The sequence below is a fragment of a genome, unplaced genomic scaffold (assembly GCF_019419815.1).
Source record: "Pyrus x bretschneideri cultivar Hongxiangsu unplaced genomic scaffold, Pyrus_bretschneideri_v1 Contig1, whole genome shotgun sequence".
Classification (NCBI taxonomy): Eukaryota; Viridiplantae; Streptophyta; class Magnoliopsida; order Rosales; family Rosaceae; genus Pyrus; species Pyrus x bretschneideri.
Window position 1 is genome coordinate 4,504,749 of NW_025999390.1, and position 11,827 is coordinate 4,516,575.

The 11,827-nt window shown below is 35.1% G+C and overlaps 1 protein-coding gene across 1 annotated transcript; it reads left to right on the forward strand.

Annotated features, from left to right (window-relative positions):
- Nucleotides 1–7,805: 7,805 nt before the first annotated feature.
- LOC125479290 (WUSCHEL-related homeobox 4-like) lies at nt 7,806–9,299 on the forward strand. Its single transcript, XM_048588467.1, has 3 exons — nt 7,806–8,191; nt 8,461–8,727; nt 8,954–9,299. The coding sequence occupies exons 1-3, from the start codon at nt 7,940–7,942 to the stop codon at nt 9,149–9,151; spliced, it is 717 nt and encodes a 238-aa protein (XP_048444424.1). The 5' UTR covers nt 7,806–7,939; the 3' UTR covers nt 9,152–9,299.
- The last annotated feature ends 2,528 nt before the right edge of the window (nt 9,300–11,827 follow it).

The following is an 11,827-nucleotide window of genomic DNA, read 5'->3' on the forward strand; positions in this document are numbered from 1 at the left end:
AATGCAAGAATAGTAGTCACCACGGAGAAGAAGATGACAAAGAAAATATGAAAGGAAGAAAGGGACGTACGTTTTAGACTTTTACGAGAGAGAGAGAGCTAGCTGTAATATTAACTCTTTGAGTTTGTACAAAACACCACCACCGCAAAGCCAGCAGAGAAAGAAGAAGAGGTTAAAAGGTTAAAAGGTTAAAAACACAATGGTGGAAAAAGAAAAAGGAAGTGGGAAGAAGAATATAAGAAGAAAAAAGAAAGAAAAGTTTGTATAGTGAGGATCTTTCAGTGCCATCAATTCACGTTTGGACTGTCATCCATTTACTCCATCACTTTCCCTACCCATTTTGCACCCACTTTCCCTTACATGTACACCACCATTCTCTCCTTCATTCACCCCCTCTCAACTTTCGAATTTATATAGATGCCAGAAACACAAGTCACGTTATGTATTATTTCACGTATTATAATATAGGAAAACGATTAAGTTGACATATCTCACTTTTAGAGTACATTAATATTAAAGAATAAATTTATGTGTTCTAATTAGAACAAAATAATAACGTTATATGATTGTATTTTGAATACGTCGAAAAATAACGCTATTACCTTCTTTCTTTCTTGAAGGGAGAAAAATTAAATTGAAAAAAGAAAAAGAAAAGGAAGATGAAAAAGAAAGAGGAATGAAACTGTAGAACATAAAGTCATGAGCTCAGTCTATAAAGTTGCCCCATCTAAATCTAGTTGGGAATATATTTCAATCCAAACAATGATGGCTTCCCCCAATTCACTTTAACATTTGGTATAATAGAGGGAGTGAAAGATCAGTGACATTTTGCAATTCGACCGATAAGCTATATATCCTTTCCATCAATTTCCAAGTTAAAAAGGCTTCCAACCAAGATGAGGACTAGAGTACAGAAAATCTCAGGTCATTAGCCAAAAAGGTAGATGAGGATGACCTTTATCTATCACTCTACAAGCATACGTACAATTTGATGGTAACAAAGATATAAATAAGAAAATAAAGTGAGAGGGTAGCAAACCATGGCAAACTAATTACACATTCCATCGACGTCCGATCACCAGTGTTGTTAATCGTTGATGTAATGTATGTTTTATCAACAAAAAGTATACTTACTTAACAACCAACAATCACTGACCTGTTAATGTCGAGCTACAAGTAATTGCTATCAGTTGATGCATTGTATACTTTTGTAATTAACAACTGATAACCAATCACCTATCAACCGCTGATCATAAGTATTGTTATATGTTGTTGTAAAGTATACTTACTTAATCAACAGTTGACAACCACTCATTTATTGACAACCAATTACAAGTGATTGTTAATAACATACGTATGCCGATTACAAGTGATTGATAATCGTTGATAACATCAACTGCTAATAGTTATTCACACAAACTATTGTTATGTTGTTAATACATTGTATACTTGTTAACATCAACATCTGACAATTTCCACACAAACCACGGTTGTTAGCGCAACTCAATCGCAATTATGTATTTTGTGCGAGTACATCTGACGACAACCAAAGTGGAGGAAAGAGTAAATAGGGTTTAAAGCTACAGTTTGGTTTTTGTGTAAGGGGAGAGAGAGTGAAATAACAAGAAATTGAGGGAGGTGAATGTGGTCCATCAACACGTGCAAATGATACCATTGTCTTGGCTAATGATGGATTCCCACCGCTTCTTCCACTGCGTGGGTTCCCACTCCTATCATGCGACCCAACCTCCATCACAATTTGCATGTCCTCTTTTTCTTTGACCGACAAAGTACCCACTTCATATCAATCATCTCAATCTTCCTCCTCAGGTCCTCATCACTCGATCCAGTTGATCATGAGCATACATTTTTATGAATTGGGATGTCGGAAAATATTAGTTACCATGATGCAAATTATTGGCCGGGCCTTGATCATTTTTAGTAAGTTATAGAAATAAACTTTTGAGATATTTTTTAATTTGTTTAAGATCAAATGAAAACTTATTAAGAATGATCTAGAAGACATATGGTAGACATGTCCAAACGTAACTATAAGATCATGTACGCTATAACAAACACCACATTATAATTACAAGGGTGCGGCTAGAGAGTCTAAATTTTTAGACTATCTTTTGTGGATTTTTTTCTTCATATCATTATAAAAAGAGTCCAATCATCAACTATCAAATCATGTGATCTACAAAAAATAATCTACAAATTCATTATTCCTACATTTTCCTAATTACAAACTTATCATAAATATAATATAATTTCTTAGCATCGAATGCCAGGGCGAAGCCAGCTAGTAGATGCCCTGTGCTCTAACGCACCTCAAGTTTAAAAAGATGAAAAACTTGGTGTTAAATTAAGCATTTTATGAAAAACAAATTACTAATATTGCACAAAACAGAAATTTAGTCTACTCCATAAACCTAAATTTCACTTCATAGTACAAGAAAAATAAGTTAGCCCACACCTATATAATCTCTAACTTTACCCTTGATCGAATGACATAACACTCACGCAGACTAAACTTTACAAGTTGTATAACTATTGTCAAGGCACCATCCGTTGATGATCTTACAATTCTCAGCAAAGAAATATTGTTATGACTTATGAGTTGCCTCCAACAAAATCACAAGAAACACAAAAATCACCGCCTCAAGTTTGAGCAATCGTCAGCTCTCAAAGATTCAAGTTTGAGTAATAAGCTATAATTGCGCTATAAAAGCTTGACGAAATGAGATGACGATCACAACCACAAAGACTCTCTAAGGTAAAGAGAAAGAACGATTGCATACTAAGAGATGAAGATAGTTAAAATATAAGAAAAATTACACGGAGAGAAAAATGGAAGAAGCAGTAGGATTTTTGCCTACTTCAATACCAAATTAAAATATGCAAGTGGCCTTTTACCACAATGGTGGAAATGTGAGCCTTTACATGAGGGTGGGTTCAAACCCAGTCAGTGGCTAATCTAACAAAATATATCGTTTGAAAAAAATATACCAAATTAAAATACAAGTCAACAATGAATTAATTTTTCTTTGTTTTTCTCGGAGGGGAATTCTCTCCCCTCTTAATCTCTCTCACCTTCCCTCCCCCCTAATCTCTCTCCCCTTCCCTCATATTTAAACGGTTACGGTTTAGCCACGTTAATATCTTATATTGATTTTTTTATAGAGACAATAAGACAAAAAACAATATGAGAGAGGAGGAAAAAAAAGGAGATGGAAATAGAGGAGGAGAGAATCCTACTCCTTAACACTAGCTAGCAGCTAGGTTTTTCTATGTAGATAGTCATGTTAGACCCATGTCGTTTATAGGGAAGTGTTATTGGCACTCCAAAAATCTCATTCTACACTCCTCACAAGTGTATTTTTCTTTCCTAATATAAAAAGTTTGAAGGGTAAAATGTGATTTTTGAAGTGTTAATAACAATTCCCCGTTTGTATTGTGGGAAACATAAACTAATTTCTCTACTTCGTCAAGGGTACGGCCCACAAATAATTCCAATTATTAGCTCGACAAATTTAGAGGGAAGTATGCATAATAAATTAATAATTGGGTTAATTTGTAGTTGAGTTACCACAAAATATGTGTAGGTAAAACGGGTTTGAGTGGTTTGACAAAAAAAAAAAAAGAAAAGAGGTTTGAGTGGTCGTTGTTACTTGTTAGTCACTTGCATGCATATATGTAATTAACTACGCAAAAGAAAACCTTAAAAACAGTAAAAATTTTGGTTCACTCGAATCATAGAACGCCTTAATTGGGTTAGGTACAGAATGATGGAAACCTACCTAGGTACCATGTCGGAGCAGATTTATGTTTTTTGACGAAATTTTTATGTTGTCGTGATTGAAGGAAGCTAATAGGATTCAAAAATTTTATATTTGTTTTGTATATAATTTTTTTGTATTCTCTATCATCGATGGATTGACATATTGTAAATTTATGAAAGTTATAAAAAAAATTACACAAAAATAAATGCAGAAGATTTTAACTCTATGATTGAGAAATGGGATTACGCGGAGTCAAGGTCATAATCTTAAACATTTTCTACAACGGTGCATTAATTATCGCACGCATATACGTCAAAGAGAATGACATATGTATTTTCCAAAAACAAAGAAAAAAAAGGGAGAACGACATCTGTTCAATACAATAATTAAATTGGGGTCGCCTTTCTAAAACGATCTTCTACTTTTTCAGTTTTTAAAGATTCAGATTGGATTTTTCATTTTTCACCACACACGTATATGAAATTTCTCACGGTAATTCACTTTCATTTTAATAAAGGGCCTTTTTTTTTTATTTTTTTAATATCATAAATGGTATATGAAATTGACTCATCCTATTAAGATTAGGATGATATTTAAAATTAAAAATCAATCAATGTAGTTCTGAAAATGAATATCGCAAATCAACGTGATCATTCCGTCATTATTTCGTTAAAAATTCTGTTATATATTGATGTGACACATAATTAGGTCCCGTAAATCCAATTAAATATTACCATATGGATTAAAATATTTAAATAGAAAACAAATATCATTTCCATATGATTAAAAACTTGAAGGAAAAAAAAAGATCTTTCATCTTCTTCCGCTAAGCAATATGCAGACGTGGTTATGGCTTCTCGGTGAATTGCGTCGGGTGCTACGCAATCTGGCCGCAGAGCTCCATCAACACCTCCAATGAGATTGAATCCGAGAACAAAAACAAAAATTGGAATAAACTCAAATTCGGTGACGAATTCGATTCCGCTTGAACAATCCGAAAAGCTCGTCAGGATTTTCGGCCTGGTTTCGCCTCTTTCCTTCATTATCCAGGTCCGAAAACTCGGCGAATTCACCACCCGAGTAGGAATTGGATTTGTCGTGCTATGGTCCTTGTTTTTTTTTTTTTTTTTTTTTTAAGTTTTTAATTATACGAAAATATATTTTTTTTATTTAAATATTTTAATCCATATGGCAATATTTAATTGGACTCGTGGGATCCAATTATGTATCATATCAGCACATAACAAAATTTTTAACGGAATAGTAACAGAATGACCACATTGATTTGCGATACCTATTTTCAGGGACTACATCGATTGAACTTCAATTTCAATGACCATCTTGATGGAGTAGATCAATTTCAGCGACTATTTGTGATAAAAACCCATAAAATGAGTTATGAGGGTTCAGTTTTCTCAGATTGCACTATAAGGTTTTGTAATTGTATCAATTCAAATTTATGTCTATTTGAGCAACTAATTCTTTATTTGATCCATGAGTTTTTTTAGTCAAGTCAGTACAATGTGGCTTATGTGTCCACCCAATTACGGATTTCACACTTATTATGTTATCAATTTAATGAAGATTCAAATAATTCTTTAGACAAAGACATAAATTTATATAGTTTTAAAACCTCTGAGTAATGTGAAAAATTTAAATCTCGTAGCTTAATTTGTAAATCACCCTAAACCTAAAAGGTGTAAAATGTAATTAGATCTTAATTTTGCTATTGTCGCGTATATGTTCACCATTTCCATCCATCAACATGAACATCTTTGTGACATTATATTCTGGGTTAATTTATAGAAGATTATGTGGCTGCGAAAGTTGTAGAAAATTATATGTTGGCATGGAAAACACGTTCACAACGTGTTCGTATGAGTTACTAAATATAGTTATTACTTCTCTAATCCTAACTTTTCAGTCTTTGGAACATTTTCTATGGATCATTTTCACTAATTTGAATGCATTTTATGTTCGCCTTAAATCTACACTGATAATATTGCAGCTTATGAAAATTGGTGTCTCACACTCACTAGTACTATCCTATACTATAAAACCAATTAATAATATGAGAAATAGTACGACTGTTCATAAAACTCTTAATTTTTCAAAGTAGGATTCACACTTTCAGATCATTTAAATCAGTGATAAATAAATTGACGGAAGAGAAGGAAAGTGAGTCACATCAGGCAGACAAATCTTGACATATGAAACCTTATTTATTTGGATATCAGTCATGTATGGCTTTAATTTCAATTATATATATGTAGCCGCATTCACATTTGGAGTGTTGATATACCTGGGTCTTAATTCCTTGGCAACAATATCTTGGTCTGTAATTCGTATGGAATTCAGATATGCCTGGGGATTCTTACTCCCTTCAATAATCATCTACTTCAAAATAGTATTTTTTAAGGGTTTGATAAGAGTTGGTTAAATATAAAATCCCCTGCGTGCAGTTGCTATGCTTTTCCAGCGAGATACATATTAATCTTTCTGGGCAAAAAAAATTGCTTCCACGCGTGCTGTTCTAAATTTACATGATAAAGTACTGCAAATTATGTCTGAAGAGCATCCATTCATACATGAAACTGCTAGAACAACAACTCCATGCTTTTTGGGCCCTCATGCAACATGAAATGAAATCAAAAGCACACGCAGGTGATTGTGATGATTCATATTGACTGCAATGTTTGTTCCTAGCTGAATCAAGTATATATCTGCATAACCCATCACACGTGTTATGCTCAATTACTCTCCAAAAATTAACTGTCCGTGATTGCTCGCAGTTATTATATAGATTACCCAAAAACTCATCATTCTATGCTGGGCTGGGAATTTTATTTCACCCATTCATGCAACACGTGTAACATACGTACTTATATACATACATACATCTAAGAAATGTACGTAATTAGGACGGCTCTGAGAAATACAGGTGGTGCCATAGCACAGTACTCTCAAAAGTTTGGAGATGACACTGTACATAATGTTTCTCAATGGATTTGGTGCTGCTGTCAAGATTTTGGCAAACAAATGTTAAATTACATTTGGGCAGAAAGTGGGACTTGTGAGGTTTTATAGTTATAATACTATTTGGGAAATTGGAACTACGAACAATCCCCAAAAGAAAGAGCCAAAAAGGATACAATATATAGGGAAATGGCATGGCACACCTATTTGGCTTGGCATGCATTCAGATAGATTTGGTAGGTCGAATTGTGTGAGTTTTTTCAACGTTGTATACGACTAAAAAGTGAAACTAAAGACTACGACAGCATTCACAAAACACAAGTATATATTTAAATGATTCGTATCTTGAAAAAGAAAGGGGGCAAATGGCAAAGGGCAGAGGGTAGTTCCCATATTCAAGTTTTGCGATTGGAGGAATCCTATTATTCTCCCTCCTCTGATTAGATTTGTCCTCCTGGCTAGCTTTTTTTGTGGAAAAGCTGGAGAGAGAGCCAAAGCCAAAGAAGGACACCGAAAAGCATGGACACCTTATCATGAAAGCAAGAAAAAAATGACCAGATCTGACGGGCCAACACGAACGCACATACACACTCACACACCCACACGTTTGTTACTACAGAAAATTATTGTGTGATACTAACAGTAACATAACAACAAACCTATAAACTCCTAATTACAAAAGAAAATTATTATGCACTATTAGAATAACGAAAAACCATTGTGCATTACTAGAACACAACAGTTTTTATATACCTATATTGTGCATGTTAGAATATGGTGATAATAGGTATATATTTTAGTATTCGCTTATATTACGATTAGAAAATTAATTATATTACCTAATCGTGTTTCACGAAACAAATAATTTATTACTATGAAAATTAAATTTCTCCCTATCTACCATCACATACTAATTAGTCTCCTGCAAACATCTCTCTCGCTTTCTCTCTCTCACACACACAACATTCTCTTTTTTCTTGCTTTATCTTTTCATATTTTTAGTGTGGAAAATCTCAAGTCAACCGCACCTCATCATTTGGTCTTGGTTGTTCCAAACACCACCTCATTTCCCACTTTGTCACTTTAATAACACTGATCATGATCTTCGTTTTCGGCCCTCCTATATAATTACATGCTATCTGGCTCCAAGGCTCTGTCATTCAGTACTCCACTCACCACATATGGGAATGAGCAGCATGAAGGTGCATCAGTTCGCACGTGGACTCTGGGAACACGAACCCTCCCTCACGCTTGGCTGCACCAAACGCTTACGCCCTCTTGCTCCCAGACTGGCCAACACGGCCGCCACCTCCGACACTACTACCACCCTCGCTCCTTTCGATCTCAAGAGTTTCATCAGACCTGAAAGTGGCCCCAGAAAACTTGGATCTTCTAACCAGCTTCAGGAGAAGAAAGATTCCCCTCACCCTCAGGTACTAAAAATATCATATATGCTAAATTTATGATGCAATCATACATTGCTTGCATGCCCTCAACACCTACGTTACCTGAACATAACTAGTTTGACAAACAGGTGCTTAGACTGTGAATTTAAACCGTAAAGTTTGTTCATATTCAGTTTAATAAACTGTCATTCATAAGGCAATATAAACAGTCTGACAATAGAACATCTGCATACTTAATATACGACCTTAAGGTAAGGAGAATAAAATGAGTGTGCTGAAAAATTGAGATGGTGCAGGTAGAGACGCACCCAGGAGGGACACGCTGGAACCCTACGCAAGAACAGATAGGGATACTAGAAATGTTGTATAGAGGAGGAATGCGCACTCCTAATGCACAACAAATAGAGCAAATCACGGCTCAACTTGGCAAGTACGGCAAGATCGAAGGCAAGAATGTGTTTTACTGGTTCCAGAATCACAAGGCACGCGAGAGGCAGAAGCAAAAACGCAGCAGCCTTGGCCTCAGCCACTCTCCAAGAACACCGACTTCTGTAATTACCACCGTAAGTAACCCCTATTTAGTCATAAAATGAAGTTTATTAGTTCAGCCTCTGGGGTTAACTCGGTAATAAATGTGGAAAGGGGGATGGGTAGGAGTAGGCTAGATGATATATACAAGGTCTAAAACCTTCCTTTGTAACAAAAAAAAAGGTGGTTATTGTTTTTACTTTATATTTTTATTTTGAATATTCATCCAACTTACGTATTTTATATGTTTTGTTTTTGCAGCTGGGAGAAGTAGTGGTGGAAAGAGAGGAAGATAATCCGTACAAGAGAAAGGGTAGGAGCTGGGAATTTGATTGCTTGGTAGAAGGTGATCATAGTAGTAGTACAAGTAGTGTAGTATGTAAGCTCGACAACGACGACGCCATTGAGGGAGGTAGAACTCTGGAGCTCTTTCCATTACATCCAGAAGGAAGAAGATGATGAGATCTGCTTATTTGACACTGGCATGTGCTTTCCTTCTTTTCTTATTTCGGGAAAGAAGAAAGGCAAGCAATTGTCTCTTAATTTGTACTGAATGCCATGCTTCAACTTCTACCTTTTGAACCAAAAGCACTTTTATTCCAAGCTATCTCTATCTGTGATGGTGGTGGTTGATGTCACTATTTTGACTAGAGCAACCTAAAATGTTGAATCGAAGCTTTTTTAGGTTAAAAGCGGGAAGCCTGCTTAAGATTGGACACTGAAGTCCACGTACCTACTTCTACTTCTTCTTCTTAACCCTAGTGGTAAGTCGTAACGTCTCCTTTCATCTGGATCTTTGCAATTCAAATTGGGAAAGAGAAATGCCTTCTAGCGCCAATGTCAAAAAAGTATATTAATGCAATCCACCAATTATATGACTTTCATAAAAGTTGTCCTATCATTATCATTGATTATTAAGAGACGTGCATTATTATTAGTTTTTCATCATTGCCTTCCGTATTTCTTTTCTTTTTAAAGACACTGCAGCTAGTAGGGGTGAGGCGCGGTGCAGTTAAGTGCGGTTTCAAGTGAAACCGCAACAGAAATTGAAACTTTTTGCGGTGCGGTGCGGTTTTGAAGCCAAAATCGAAATAAAACCAAACTGTTTGGTTCGGTTCGGTGCAGTTTCAAATGGTTTCGGTTCGATTTTTGAAAAAAAAATGTACAACTTAAAATATACACCTATTTACACATAAAACGGTCTTATTTTCCTCATATATTAATTAATGAACCTGCAGCAAAAATAGCAACAATAATGTAGCGGCAAAATTGCAAAAAAAAAACAAAAAAAAATGGAGCAAAACTGCATAAAAAATGCAGCAAAACAGCAGCAAAAAAAAGCATAAAAAAGCAGCAAAACTACAGAAAAACAGCAACAAAAAAACTGCGCAAAATGAAAAAACAGCAGCAAACCTGTACCAAAACTGCAGCAAATGACAACTACTAAAATTGAGACAAAATCCAATGGATCAATGGGTTTAAATCCTTACGCATCACATCTACTAAAATTCAACTTGATCACCAATCACAATACTTTACTCCAACCTAATTGAAAAGTTAAATTTGCCATAATACAACTAAAGTTCAAACTTCAAAGTTTCAAACAAATCAAGGTAGTATAGTAAAATACGAACTAGTATGAGGATGTGAGTAAATAAAGAAAATAAAATTCAAAAAGAAGCAGGTGAAAACAATGGAGGGTGGTTCCTAAAGAAATTAATAATTTAGAACTTAAATTGATACTTGGGTAGTTCCTAATCTAGTTCCCCTTTTGATTCACAAACCCTATCCCTAAAATTAATTATAAACCCTAACCTAGTTCCCCTATTGAATCTTTGGTTCAAACGAACCCTAACTCTAAAATTAATTTAATTACAAATTATTAACTAAACTAACTAATGCAAGTTCTAAGTTCTTACCATATTAGCTAGAACGAAGAGCAGGTGAATGATTTACCGAGTCTGTTTTGTAGAGCTTTTGATTTCCAGAGTTCAAGGCTTGCGGATGAAGGGGATCTGGGGATGCAAGCAGTGAGGTCGTAGAGATGCAAGCAGCCAGGTCGCAAAGATGCAAGCACCGAGGGCACTGATGTCGACTGTGGAAGAGATGAAGATGAGTTTTGAGAGAGAGATGGAGATGAGTTTTGAGAAAGAGAGAGACAGACTGATGTATCATGTATGAACTTGAATAGTGGTGCAAAATTGGATGACTAGTGTAGTTGAACTAATTAAAACATAACATTCAATATATGGTGCGGTTTCGAAAACCCAAAACCGAAACCAAACCGTTTTCTTTGTCGCGGTTTGGTTTCGAAACTTGCAACCATTTCAAAACCGCAAAACCAAACCATTATGTGCGGTCCAATTCGATTCGTGTTTCGGTTTTGATTTTCGGTTCCAAATGCCCACCCCTAGTAGCTAGTGGAACTAGGTAGGAGTGGGAATTTCGTAACTGTAGGCAAGCGATTAACTACAAGAAGGGAAGAATGATAGATCATAAGCGATTTGAACTAGCGAGAATTTTGGAATGGACCATCTAATAGTATGGATCAAGTGGATGATGAACAACTGAGTTTGCAACCAAAGATCCAATGGCTAAGGATCCGACCAATATCTCGATGCATACTACACTCCAGTCCATACTTGACAAACTCTTAAAATAGACAGATACTTTGAATTTCTTTAAGAATTTGAATATGGTGAATAGAACTTTGAAAATGGTAATTTGCAAATTAAATAAGAAAAAAAAATGTTGAATTATAACAACTTTGTTATTAAATGGAGCTTTATGATCACCGTATATAACCAAACAAAGAGTTTGTATTGTGCATGCATGCAAGCGGCTTTTGAATATATATGTGATATGTGTGTGCGCGCGCTAATTAAGTAGGTTATCTCCAACACAATACTATGTAGGGGTGTGTGATCCACACATCATTTTTTACCACACACTTGATTTTTACTTCTCACACATTATTTTTTAATTTATATTCGTTAATCTTTTTCAATTCATCTGATTCAACGATAAAAAATTAAACAAATGTAAAAAAAATAAAAAAGGATGTATGAATATCACATCCCTACAGTCTAACATTATTACATGAATTTGTTTCATGCAACCGCGCAGATGCTACTA